The following is a 14,529-nucleotide window of genomic DNA, read 5'->3' on the forward strand; positions in this document are numbered from 1 at the left end:
AATCGGACCTAGACAGGTTACAGGGGTGGGTGGATGAGAACAGGATGGGTTTCAACACTGACAAGTGCAAGGTGCTGCACCTGGGGAGGAAGAACCGGCACCATACCTACAAGCTGGGGAACTCCCTTCTCGGCAGTGCAGAGGCAGAAAAGGATCTTGGAGTCATCATTGATGCCAAGATGAACATGGGCCGACAGTGTGGGGATGCAGTCAGGAAAGCCAACCACACCTTGTCACGCATCCACAGATGCATCTCGAGCAGGTCCAAGGAGGTGATCCTCCCCCTCTATACAACACTAGTCAGGCTGCAGCTGGAGTACTGCATCCAGTTCTGGGCACTGCACTTCAGGAGGGATGTGGACAACATGGAGAGGGTCCAGAGGAGGGCCACTCGCGTGATCGGGGGTAGCAGGGCAGGCCCTACGAAGAGAGGCTAAGGGACCTGAACCTGTTCAGCGCCCACAAGAGAAGGCTGAGGGGGGATCTTGTGGCCTGTTACAAACTAGTCAGAGGGGACCAGCAGGCACTGGGGAAGTCCCTGTTCCCCCGAGCACTACCAGGAATGACTAGAAATAACGGTCACAAGCTGGCAGAGGGTAGATTCAGGCTAGATATCAGGAGGCGCTACTTCACTGTCAGGGCGGCTAGGATCTGGAACCAACTTCCAAGAGAAGTGGTGCTGGCTCCTACCCTGGGGGTCTTTAAGAGGAGGTTTAGACAAACACCTTGCTGGGGTCATTTGACCCCAGTACTTTTTCCTGCCAAGGCAGGGGGTTGGACTTGATGATCTGCTCAGGTCCCTTCCAACTCTACAAACTATGAAACTATTACCTTAAAGGCTCTCATTCAAAAAGGGGGGCAACGAACTGCCCTGTTTGGTGCCCCTTGTTCACTCACTCCTTGGTTGCTTGAGGAGTCTCCTGGACTGGTCTACCCCCTTTTTAGGGCTTTTGTTAGACACAGGCAGCAATTCCAGCTGCTCAGAACACACACTGAACACACAGGCCACCAAAAAATTGCATTATCCTTTCTTAGCCCTGGATGCCACAAAACATAGAAAGGTAGACTTCGCTTTTCATCCTTCTGAGAGAGGCCTGTTAAGTTCCTCGCAGTTTGCCAGGGGCATCCTCCATCCCTCTTGCTGAAGAAGACATATAAAGCCCAAGATACAAGACTCATGGGGCCAGAGAAAGAGAAAATGATTCTTCAACTGTGTGAGGAATGCATTCATCTGAAAAGGAGGACTTCTGGGTTCTGATCATATCTCCCAGGCCCAGTGTTATTTCTGTTTTTTAACCAGTGGCTGTCTAATATAAAATGTATAAAGAGTTTTGGAAGAGGGAATGGATGCTAAATCACTCCCCCCACCACTCCCTTATCACTTGACAACAGAGTTGTCATCCCTCTTGTTTATTTTCCTTCTGTCTCCATGAATTATTCATTCCTTTCTGCATATTGATCCAACTTTAGAATGAAGGGTGTATGGTGCTGCTACCTAAACTATTCTATCGGCTGGTGGCTAGTATATTTTCCTGATAAGTAGGAGTGGTGGGTTTGAACTCCCTCAGGCTGAGAAGAGCCAAGAACCCACTTCTACCAATTGCTGGGCCAGTGCTCCACTTCTAAACAGCTGCAGGTATTAGTCTGAATGTGGGCACCACCACTGCTGGACAGTTAAACACCTATCCTCAGAAGAAGGACTAGGTTTCCTGGGTTCCCAATGAATGGAGGCATCTAGTATGGAATCTGAGGCAGATGCAGTAGCTCTGAAAGAGGGTAGGAATTCAGATATAGCCTTTTGATAGTGTTTTCTATTGGATACTTTTAGGCTCTCTGAATTGCCATTTGGAGGTGCAGAAATCTCCTCATTCACTAAGTGGCGATGCTAAGTGCCTTACACTTGAATTGTTCATTGGATATGCCTCATTCTCTCCTGATTTTTCTCTGATCCTACATCCTAATTCTTTTGACCCAAGAAACTAATTTTTAGGTACTGCAATGCTTTCATACAGGTATCTGAGGCCCCCGTTACACATTACAGGTATTGTGCAGTTAACTGGTTAGTTGCATAATTACTTTGAAACAAACTGCATGTTCAAAGTACCTATCATGCCATAAAAAGCTCTAACCATTTATAAAGTTAGACCTTGAAAATGTGTACTAACTTTATAGCTGGTTGCTATTGAGCTTTAATTTGCACATGTAGCAGGGTCCATTGCAGCTGGGAGCCCCCTCAGCTGATGGGGCTGCCAGCCACAGGGATGAACCATGACCAGTTGGGGCTGGGAGTCCTACAACTGAGAGGACTCAGCCCTAGACCCAGAGTCCCACAGCTGCAGATGCTGGGTCCCTGCATCATGCCTCCTAGTACTAGGACCCAGGTGGGTCCCAGCAGCTGCAGGGACCCAGCAGGTGATCTCCCAGTCCTAGGGGTGCATGGAGTCCCTGGGGCTGAGAGATGCAGCTGATGCTATCTCCCATGCTCAGGAGGTTGCTGGATGCAGATTGGTCACTCAGGGCCCCTCTGCACATGTAAGTAAAGGTAAGATGGGATCTAATGTGTGATCTACACATGCGTAATAGGAGGCATGGTTGTGGGATTGTGCATTAGATCCCACAGCGCCTTATTGCCGGTGCTACCATCTCCCAGCCTTGGGGGTCAATGAAACCTCTAGGGCAGGGATATTGCTGGTGCTGTGATCTTCCAGCCATGAGGAGTACATGAAGTCCCCAGGGCTGGGAGATTGCGGCATCAGCAATAAGGTGTGATGGGATCTAATGCGCATTCCCACCTCCTGGCATGCACATGCGGATCGCACGTTAGATCCCATTGTGCTTTTACCTCCACATGTAGAGGGGCCCTGAGTGACCAACCTGCAATCAGTCATTTGTTGTTATAGTTAAAACTTGTAATTTTGTCCCATTGTTTTGTGTTCCTTTTGAGACCACTCTCCTAATGTAAAGGTGTCTGTATATATGATTTGGAGAAATGATTTGAGAGGGGTGGGAGGGATGGGAAATAGTGCTCTATTGTTTAAAGTTTATTATTGTTGTTTCTTAATAAAAAAAATCCTGGAAATCAATTGGATAATGCAAAACAATAAAATAAACAAACCAACTGTTCTACAGAATAAGTTTTCTTTCATTTTCAAAGTTTAAAGAGACAGGATAGAAACCAAAATACTGTCTGCAAGTAAGGCAAACAATATTACTGATTATTACTAATAAATGGAATGACATTCTTATAGATGTTAGGGCTGGGTGAGACCTAGCCAAATACATGTTAAAGCCATGCATGGTTCTGTTAACAGATTACCATTGCAACTTCTACAGTCTTTAATTTTCTTAAATCAGGTAGTGTCCTCCAACTAGCTGAGGGGAGTGAGCCATTTGGATTCTTTGTGTTGACTACAAGCTCTGAAGCAAGTTCTAAAGATTGGCAAGAGTCCAGCACAGAATGACAAAAATGATTAAGGACCTGAGAAGCAAGACTTACAAGGAAAGGCTAAAAGAACTAGGGTTATTTAGTCTGAAGAAGAGAAGAATGAAGTGGGATTTGACAACGAGGAGGTCTTGAGATACCTGGAGACCAGTTATAGAGAGGATGGCCAGAGGGGACAGGACTAGGAACAATAGTGATTAGGAAGAATTTTCTCACTGTGAGGGGACTGGTCAAGCATTAGAACAGGCTACGCAGAGGAAGTGTAGAATCACCATCCCTAGGATCCTAGGATCTTATGTTTTAGAATCTGTAGGAAATTATTTTGGGGGTGGAATAGCAAGTCAAATGGGTATTGTTTTCAGTAGTTGTCTAAAAGTAATACAAAAGTTTCATAAACGTTGTAGGGCAAATTCTTATTAAAGCAAAATACATTTCTTCTTAAATATCTCCTAATAGAGAGGTGGCAGCAAGTAACCTCAGTGGTGTCAGGCTTAGAGAATCTATGAGAGGCTCCTTTCTCTGCTGATATGGAGGGGAAATCCATTCGTTAGGGATGCATCTCTTCTTGCAGCGTTTTGAAATGCTGTTTTAGATACTGTGGATGACCAAAACTACTGTTATCCCTCAAGCACATTTATAGATTCCACCTAGGCCAGTTGTCACAGATAGACTCATGCAAAAGATGGCAGACGATTCACTGAGTCTCAGAGTAACCATTGCTAAGTTCTTTCCTGGTTGGCTGACTGATCTGTCGGGCTAGGACAGCTGAGGCACAGTCCCTCTGAAAACTTTCTTGTGGCTGACAGCTAAATTCTGGAATTTAGCCAAGCAAAAAAGAAGGGCTTCTTAGACTGAAGATTTCTATGCTTTGCTGCTTCCCCAAGCAGAGCATAGAAAATTTTTGAGTGAAAAAGATTCTGCATATAGCAGTGCAGAAATGAAAATTTACAAAATATGTGAATGTCATCAATTGGCATATCTGATTATGTTATCTGGCCAACTAAAATAAAAGCAATTAAGTAAGAGATAAAAAGATTCTTAAGAAATCTGAAGTAGGTCTACTGTGCCAAAACCTACGTTGTATGGGGGGAGAGAAGGTAGTGTCAGGGAGGAGCAGGTTACAGCTCACTGATTCTCAACTAAGCACAGAGCTTTCTTTAACTTACAATACTTGGCTGTGATTCTTACAGGAATGTATCCAGCACAACCCTTTCCTTCTTCTACATGTTTTATTCTAGGCTGAGATGAAGGCAAAATGGTTGGCAGTGGAGCTGGTTCTATCATGCATGTTATCTTCACAACAGAGCTGATTAGCTTGGGCACAGTGTTGCACAAACACAGCTGTTCTGTTTCCGGTTCTTCCTTGCACTGTATAAACATTTCTCCTGCTCCATCTTCACTGGGGGAATTCTCAGCTTTCCAACTGCAGCCAGATTCTGGTTTCTTTGCAAAACTGAGTAGCACTGACAGGCCAGAGTCTGGGGAGAAAGTCTGGCTCGTGATCATTATGGAACAATGTCTTCTCATTATTTATACGCCTTTATTAGCAAACTTATGTAACTGGTAAATTCTGTTGTTATTAGGTACATATGCAGTGTATCTGTATGTTTAGAGATAGATTTGATGGAAAAGAGCCTATGTATAAGCTTTTTTAAAATATTAAATGACGAAAGTAGTTGTTTAGGTAGAAATCAAGGTAACATGTTGAACATCTGTAAATGTGTCACAATTTGTTTTATTATTCTTGAAAAACAGGGAAAAAGATGATGACTCCTTGTAAGTAATGAGAGTTTTTCTCATGTTTGAAAGTTGAATTTTAATTTTTTTTATATTCCAGATGTATTTTTCTACAATACTGTAATCAGACATTAAGACTTTTAAGTTTCCTCCAGTCTTGCAAGGTTTTGCCATGCAAGGTGAATTCCACAAAATAAGACTGAATTTAGCAAAGAAGGAATGTTTAGAAGATAGAAGATGAGTCAACTATGCATAAATACTGTATAAATGGCCTTTTTATTAAGAAACTATCTCAATGAGATGTACTGAAAATGAATATTGACATTCTAGAATGATTTAGTGCATGGGTGTCCATGTCAGGTCTGTAGGCTCTTGGGGACATAACCTCAGCTATAGATTTGCTGACTTTTTAACTCGATGTTTTTTTCTTGACTTTTCAGTCCACATATTGTGGCAAGGGGAGGGGAGAAACAGCCATTTATGCATTAGTTTGCAAATCCTAGGCAAGAGAATACATCTTATGTGCTTATATAGTGCTTATCAGAAAATTCTGTTCTGTAACGTATTTATAGCATCTGAGACTCAATGAATTCAGAACATCGTCAACCATAGTTGGTTTGAGGGTGGAAGATAAAACAATTAAATAAGAGTTTGCATATTTGTTGTAAAGCAGGGATGTCAAACATATGGCCTGTGGACCGCACCTGTCCCACAGAGCCACTGGATCCAGTGGGCCAGGGCCATTGGAATTTGGGGGGCATGTTTGGGAAGGAGTGGTATGCCACTGAATCTTCGGATTCGGCCAGTTTGGGGGACAGTGATTTGATTTGGTGATTCAAATCACTGTCCTGAATCAGTTTGGCCGAATCACCCAGATCCCACCCCCCACCTGCTCTCCCAGCCTGACAGTGGCTGCCCTGCCCGCCCCAGTTCCCAGCATTTGGAAAATAATCCCTGGACTCAGAGGGTGCTGGCAGGCAGGGGGGTGATCCCGGCTGCCCCCCACTGCCCCACACTGCATGGGGGGCTCTGCCATGAGCCCCCTGACCTCCCTCGCTCCTCCAGCCCCCCCCATGGCTGCCCTTCTGGCGCCAGCTCCAGCCCTTTAAGAAAAAAAAACCCTGAAAATACCCTGGAATCACCATTTCTGCAGGCGAGGGGTGATCCCCGCTGCCCCCCAGCTTTTCTGTTTTTTTTCTTAAAGGGTCAGAGCTGGCCCAGGCGGGGCAGCTGTGGGGGGGGGGATTGGGACAGTAGGGGAGTTGGGGGGCTTGTGCAGAGCCCCCCATGCAGTGTGGGGCAGTGGGGGGAAGTGGGGATCGCCCTTGGTGAGCACCAGGGCTTTTCTTTAAAATGCCAAGAGCTGGAGCAGGTAGGGCAGCCATGGGGGAGCTGGAGGAGCAGGTGGGGCTTATGGGGGCTGGGGAAGGAGAAAGGGAATGGGGGCTGGCAGGTGTCCCCCCATGCTCCCCTCCCCCCCGACAGCACGCTCTCCCCTGCCCTGCTTATCAGCTTGGAGTCGACTGCAGCTCCCTGCTGCAGCCACTGGGGACTGCCCAAATAATCAAAGCTCTCTGAATCTTTTTTGAAGATTTGGAGAGCTTTGAATCGATTCGGACCTTTTAATTGGTCCCCTGATTCGATTTGGACTTGGAGATTCGGCCACCGAATTGGGCCAAATCTTCTCCAAATCAAATCACCACCTGGAGCTTCACACAGTCCTACTATCTAACTCTTAGATTATTATAATTTCCTCCGAAAGGCAGTTTCAGAGTTGAACTTCCTTAACCTGGTGCCTTGGATTCATCATTCCAAAGTTAAAAACATACTTTCTCAGAGTCCAAACAACAAAAAAATCTGGACAGTGATATTATTGGCTTGCTCAGTATAATTTTTTTTGGCTCTGCATCGAGTAACACACTGAACTGCTGCTATTTGTGGTATCAGCTTGCCCTGGTTCAGAAAACGTTGTTTTTCCAGAGAAAGAGAATTAGTAAATTAAACTGTAACTCAAAAGACTAAAATATTAATTGAACTCTGGAAACTTACATGCTTGTACCCATCTGCACTGCTGGTTTTGAATGGGTTACAACGGCCTTTCCTAGTTTCTGTAGTCATTTTTGTGTCACTGCCAGCATAACTAACTGTCCTTCTCAATTCAACATTTTCCACACCCCTCCATATCCTGTTCTGATTTACAATCCCTCCCAGCTGCTACCCATAGTCCACCAGCCTCCAAAGTATTGGACTTTATCTTTGAGTATAACACAAGCGATCAAATACTCACTTGCTATAAACTAATCCTTATCAGTTTCCATTTTTTGTTTAGATTATTTGCACCCTGTCGTCATCATCAAAAACTGACAGCAAACCTCTTCTCCAGCCTCTCCCTGACCCGCCTCTCCCCGTACTGTGTCCCCTACTGTGTCTTCATTACCCAGCTGAATTTCCCAGCTGTCTGATGTCTTTCCCCTCCCTTTCTAATGGCAGATACCAGTCCAAGCAATCCTGGGCATTGTGCCATGCAAATGGAAGTTCAGCATGAAAAAGTCACTTCCACTACTTTTGAGCTTGGTAGAAGAGGTATAACACCTGGAAAGGGCCTGTAAGTTAGAAGAGGATAAGGAGGGGTGAAGAAGTTTGCACAGAAAAGCGTGTGGTGAAGATTCTTTTATCTTTTTTGTGTTTCTTTCCCTTCCATTGGCATTGTGTAAAAGTCCTGCTAAGGGGAGCATTTTCTTCTTAACCTGCAGCATTGAAATGAAGCATGTATCCCAGTGTGCAGTACTCGAGTGTGACTCTTAACTTTGACAAAACTCCATTGCAAATTTCAAATGTGCATATACATTAAAGCAGTGAAGGGAGCCTTGGAACTCTTTGAATAGGAAATTCTTAAGCATTATACACATTTACCTTCTATCTGAATTCATATTTCTCTTGACTTAAAGTTAAAAGTTAGAATATTTATACTTCATTTCATAAATTATTTATAGCTTGCCTTGCGGATAGTAGTCACATATTTGCTTACAATTCCCTTTATTCATGAGCAAATTTATGGTAATATCACAAATATTTGTAAGGGTTATTTTTGTAGTTTGTTTTTTATAACTGTTTTAAATCATGTTATTTTAGTTGAGCTGCTTTGGGAATTTTTTCAGAGACCCTTTCAATTGTATTGATGTTTAAGAGTTCTCTTACTAACATTATACATTGTTATAGAGTAGGTTACATCATTAAACCTGGTGAGTGTATCCTTCACCCTTCATTTCAGATAGCTACAAGAAATAAGCGCATGAACTAAAGGCATATGCAAGTCATCTCAGGAATTTGAACTCTTTAGATGGAGGAGCTTTAACAGATATTGTGTGCATGTGTGCACACACTTGAAAAAAGAGAGAACAAGGAAAAACACACATAAGTGGACAGAGCTTAAAGTCAGATGTAGTTTGCATAAGCATGGCACGTGCCTGTAAGGTAAGCCCAGGGAAAGGATAGTTTGGTCAGCATTCTGGGTGAAAGACTACTTCAGGCAGTGAACAAAGAAATTTCTTCTTGTTTTGGGTTCTTCCCATCTTCAGGGAAACAGAACTTTATACTGTCTGTACTTAAATAGGACTGCACCAAAGAGATAGCTAACTCCATCATCACTTTAGGAAAAAATAGCAAGGCCATGATTTTTTTTTTACAATTTACTCATGCCAGCAAGGGTATAATAGTTTGTCTTCTTCCTTGTAATTCATGAAGTAACTTTTATATAAGGTATGTTTTAATCATAAGTTTAAGAAAATCAGGAGCTTAAAGTTAGACTCCTGGCTCCAGGTTCACCTAAAAGTCAGATTTTCAAAGTCATCTTGCCATCTGCTACCTACTCAGAGGTCTGACTTTATGCTTTTATTTTGAAAATATTAGCCAGCATAAACATCTGGGTTAGTAGGCAAAGAATATAAATGATTTCAGTTTACTCCATTTGTGATTTTCTGTTCTAGTTTATCATTAGTTAACACTGTGTCTGACCCAATTAAATTATTCTTTTAAAAATTGTTTGATCATGAAAGAAATGACCACTAGAGGATGTAACCAGTTTCATTAATAGTGTGTCGTGAGGTGGCATGACAGTCATCAGTTACAGGCAAGCAAAGACAATACGTAATAATTTCTGTAATACTCTTTAAGGTATCATCCAGAAGGATGGGATGGTTTCATGTATAATTATTGAAGTACAGATTTAAAACATCTCATTACAGAATGTTTCTCTGTTTAAAAATTCATAAACATTTTTTAAAAATAACCCTCAGGGTAGGCATTTAACTGAGGGCTCTGTTCAAGTGCAGACTTCTATCATGTGCAAGAGTCTGATAAATTTAGCTTTTTACTATTTCTGTTGCAGTTGACTTGAGTCATCTGGGCCAGGGACAGAAGTTACACATAAACTGGCTGAAGTGATCAGAAACCAGTTTAAAACTGTAACAGAACTGAAGTTCAGTGCATGTTAACCTGTTTTCAAAATGGCCAAAACTGATTTAAGATAAACCTGGATCAAACTTAACTGATTTAGGTCATACGTGTTTATGGAACTTCTGTCCCAGACCCCCTCCCGATTTCAAGTTAATTCACAGCCCCCCAGCATCCCAAGATGCTTTGCATCCCTGTGCTGCCTGCTTCAGCTGTCCAGCTGCCCAGCTGTCACAGAGCTGAGGCAGTATAGCCTCTGCTCCCTAGCCTGCTTCTTACCTGTCAGCCCAGAAGGACCGGGGGGGGAGGCAGAGGAACGGACCCCGAGTCCCACTCAGTAAAGCAAGGGGAGGAAAGGCCCTGGGCTGAGATTCCACCCAGCCCTGCACCCTCCTCAGGTAGAGGCTGGGGAGGGGTGAGCCTGGGAGAATCTCAACCTGGCTCCCAGCTGAGGGGGCAGGACAGAGTGAAAAGCTCTCCAGTGAGGACTTCCTCCCATGTTGGGCAGACCCTGGTTAGGGGTTTGGCGCTGGTTCATTTTGGTATTGGTTCAGTTTATGCAACTTAGAAAAACCTGCGAAGATTGAATCAATTGTGCCTTGGGCTTTTTGAACCTTTATACTTAGTCCTGGAGAAGAACTGAGAACCCACTTTTGGATACCAGGGACTTTGTCTGAGCATGTTTAATGGTTCCTGTCCCAGGGGGATGCAAGCAGTGGGCCCGAAGCCCTCTTCTGTGGTGGGACCCAAAGCAGGGCTGACTCACCTTGGGAGGAAAGAGAAAAGCCCTGAGGATAGGGCAAACTTAGGTTTTTCAGAAGAAGCGGAGCCAGATGAGCCATGCCGGAATGGAGTGCCCATGTGGTTCATCAGCCACTTTTATTTCTGGCTGGGGATGGCGCGGATGGATGATGTCATCAAAAACAGTTCAGGAGGGATGTGGACAACATTGAAAGGGTCCAGAGGAGGGCCACCCGCATGATCCAGGGACAACAGGGCAGACCCTACATTGAAAGACTGCGGGACCTAAACCTGTTCAGCCTGCACAAGAGAAGGCTGAGGGGGGACCTGGTGACTGTCTATAAACTCACTAGGGGGGACCAGAAGGGTTTAGGGGAGACACTGTTTCCCCTAGCGCCTCCTGGCATGACAAGGAACAATGGACACAAATTATTGGAGAGTAGATTTAGATTAGACATCCGCAAGAACTACTTCACAGTTAGGTCGGCTAGGAGCTGGAACCAACTTCCTAGGGAAGTGGTGCTGGCTCCTACCCTGGGGATCTTTAAGAAGAGGCTTGATGCCTACCTGGCTGGACTCATCTGAGTCCAGTTTTTTTCCTGCCCAGGAAGGGGTCGGACTTGAAGATCTACAAGGTCCTTTCCAACCCTACTTCTATGATTCTATGATTCTATGAACACTGCCCGGATGATTTAAAAGCCAGTGGCAGAGAAATGACCAGGGGAGCACCACCAGAGCCAGAAGAGAAGGCTGTTCCCTGAGCCATACACAGGCTGCATCAGCAGCCTGGAGGGAATCACAACCAGAACCTGATAGAGGGGTCCAGGATCAGCTGACGGAGGCACAACATTGGACCATCAGGGCAACCAGGCCAGGGAGGATGGCATTGAGGGACCTTGGAGCCACAGATGCTGAACCCGTGAGAGTGGGGCAGGCTGAGACCCTGTACCCCAACCTTTCCTTTTGTGTTTTAATTTTGTTTTGAGTTATCCTGAGTCAGGGAGAGGTCTCACAAGCAACCTCCACAAATCAGGAGGACCCAGGACAGCGCAGTGTACAGCAACGTAGTGAGGGAAGACCCGACGCTTTGTCAGGGACAGTCTGACATCCTGTGAAGGAGGCCAGGAGACGAGCAAGGGGAAGAGAGGACAGGAGGAGACATCAGAGGGCAAGCTGATGATCCATCATCTGGTTGTCCTGAGGTCTGGCACATGGCTGGGATGTAGGGGAGGTGGAGCCCCAAAAAATGCCTACTAAGGTAGTACCTGGTCCACAAGGAGCTATGAAAAGGAGCCCCACCACTGAAGGGAAAGATCAAGTTGTAGCAGGTGAGTATCGGGGCCTTCTTTGGGGTGAACATCAAGGCCACAGGAACACACACTGCGGCTGGCATTGGGTGCACACTCCAAAGCGGCAGGAGAGCACGTACATGAGGCCAGGTGGGTGCAGTTCCCATTTAAGCTATTTTCTATGGTAGTCAGGTACGGGGGCAGAGGGGAGGCGAGGAACTCCAGTTTAGGAAAGGAACGGTATAAAATACCTTCTTTGCCATTTACCAGTGACAGATTCTATGTGTTATTACTTAAAGAACTGTAGTTCATAATGGATGTTAGATGAACCAGTCTTCCAAAGCTAGCTTTTAAATTCAGAAGAACCTGACAGCATTTGTTTGTTATTCTGTGGTTTATATGTTTAAAAGTATTTATTTTAGTAAGGAACTTGTATTCCGATCTGCATTCCATTTTCCCCAGGTATTAGATTTTTGGTTTGGGTTAAGTTCATTGTAGTGCTTGGAAAGGGCTCTGAAATTCAAATTCTGTAATGACCTCTCTTCTCAGGTTTATGCAGTTGTGTACTCAGAGTTTGGATTTGTTCTATATTTCCTCAGCAGAGCACACAAATGAAGGATGTCTTGATTAAAGATGGATGTGTCTACACGTTGCCCTATGGCAACATAGTGATGTGCTGTGTTGTTATACAGCAAGCTACAGTGATGTAGCGATCATGTGGGTCTACACATGATCACCGGCTACGTCACTGTAGTGGCGTGCTCCCCCAGTATAGTGCACCACTATGATGACGTAGCGGTGAAATCTAACCATGTGCTGTACACATGGTGTAGTAACCCACCCATAACTCCATGCTTTAGTACTAAAGGAAGTACTAAAGCATGGCGACATGTAGATGTGCCTGCTAGGTCACCAGGGTTTTAGGCCAAAATGCTCAAACGGTGAGCATTCCTTAAATAAAGTGAACTGTTGTTTGATATGGCACTTAAAAAAATTAAACAACTTGTGTTAGTACTATTGTAAGTGATACATTACAGTTTTTGTATTGTAATACTCCATATACATCCATCCCTTCGTTCTTTTAATAATTTGAAATAATAAAACGTGTATTTCAGTCAGTATAAAGTTACAAGTTAGTTCAAAATACTAAACATACCTCTGGCAACATACTTCTGGCTGTTACTGTACTATTCTTTGTAGTGTTTTCTATAAGGCATAGATATTTTTTATTTATTCAAACAGATCTCTTGTGATGGCTTCAGATATATCGCCAGTGGCTGCAATAAAATCCAGCACTTGATAATCAATGATATGCCAACTCTTACAGACAGATGTATTCAAGTAAGAAATTGAAAACTAATTCATATTCAGAGGAAACTCTTGGCTTTGGATTTGGGTGCTTTTCTCACGTTAATTTCAAAGACAATTTTAACATGCAGTTCAATAAGGGAAGTTTACTCTTATTTGACACTTTTTAAGGAAGCATTAATATGTAATTAAAATTGTTCTGCAGCAAAATTTCAAATCCGTTTAACTTTTGATTGTTCTCAGAAACTTCCAACAGTTTTTCTGTCTATTCCTTTGTAAACACAATCTTTCAGATAGATGAGACTTACATGATTTTATTTTATATTAAATCACAGTTTAGTTGGCTATTAATATAGAATATGAGGCAGTCCTGTCCTATTGATTTGATACACAGCTTCAATAACAAGATCTTCATAAATGTCACATATAATGGCAAATGTTTTCCAGGCTTCTGCAAATGCAGTTGTTCTACTGGATCTCTGCTCTCAGGATTCTGCTATACTTCTTGTCTCTCTGTCACTGATTTCTGTTTGTTCAAGTGCTGATAAAAATATATACTATTCGAAATGAACTATCTCTACCATTGTTCACAATTTAGAAGTTTAGCTTTTTTATTAAAAAAAGTACTACCGTAGTTACTTTAATCCAACGCAAGGACTTTTTCCCCATTTATGACTATGAGGCAGCGTGAGGGTAGGCAACTCTTGTGGCTCCGGGTCTGGCCACAGCCCCATCCCAGGGATGGGGCCAGAACTGTAGCTGCTGTGTGCACCCCTGCTGCCTCTGGCCAGGCCCCACAGATGCTACCAGGCTGGGCAGAGGTTGTGCTCTATGGCCCAGGCTGGAGCAAGGCTAGAACTTCCTGGAGCAGAGCAAGGGTAAGCACAGGCAGGCAGAGGCAGAGACAGGAGAAGGGGGTCATGGGGCCCAAAGCTGTGAAGAGAGGATGAAGTGGGGAAGCCAAGGCTGCAGGGGGGAAAAGTGGGGTGACAGAGATGGTGGGGAGGTGGGCATGTGGGGTCAAGTGTGAGGAGAGACAGGCAACATGGGGAAAGGAGAAGGGGCCAACCTGCTTGACCCACCCACCATCTGCCCCCCACGTCCTCTCCCACTACCTCGCCCATCACATGATCCCTTAACTGCCTTCCCCACTGCCTGCCCATGCCTCCCTGCCCCCCCCATATGCCCCCTGCCAGTACTTCCTCTGCTGCAGCAGTGGAGGGGATGAATGTGTAAATTTTCCATGTATAGAATCTATTCAGTGTGGGGGAGTCATCTTAAATGCAGTCATCTTGCATTTAGGTAAATATGATCCATCTTTTAAGGAAGAAATATGATGTTAATTGTAACATTTTACAGATTATCATATCAGTTAACTTTTTGTTTTGTGACATCCCCTAAATGCAAATCTTTTGTTTATTTCTTTTTCTTTAAAGGCTTTGGTTGAAAAATGTCAACAGATTACATCTGTTGTCTTTCTTGACTCCCCTCATCTCTCTGACACAGCTTTTAAAGCCCTTGCTGAGTGTAAACTTGTCAAGGTCCAAATTGAAGGTCAGT

General features: G+C 44.1%; 1 protein-coding gene across 1 annotated transcript in view; it reads left to right on the forward strand.

The window, feature by feature from the left end:
• Nucleotides 1-14,529, forward strand: part of FBXL13 (F-box and leucine rich repeat protein 13) — a 228,470-nt gene that overhangs the window by 154,720 nt on the left and 59,221 nt on the right. The window contains exons 13-14 of the mRNA XM_019509463.1: nucleotides 12,904-13,002; nucleotides 14,406-14,523. Of these exons, the coding sequence (XP_019365008.1) occupies nucleotides 12,904-13,002; nucleotides 14,406-14,523 (217 nt within the window). The remainder of the gene's footprint in view (nucleotides 1-12,903; nucleotides 13,003-14,405; nucleotides 14,524-14,529) is intronic.

The sequence above is a fragment of the Gavialis gangeticus genome, unplaced genomic scaffold, assembly GCF_001723915.1.
Source record: "Gavialis gangeticus isolate Ggan-Ray unplaced genomic scaffold, GavGan_comp1, whole genome shotgun sequence".
In the NCBI taxonomy this organism is placed as follows: domain Eukaryota; kingdom Metazoa; phylum Chordata; order Crocodylia; family Gavialidae; genus Gavialis; species Gavialis gangeticus.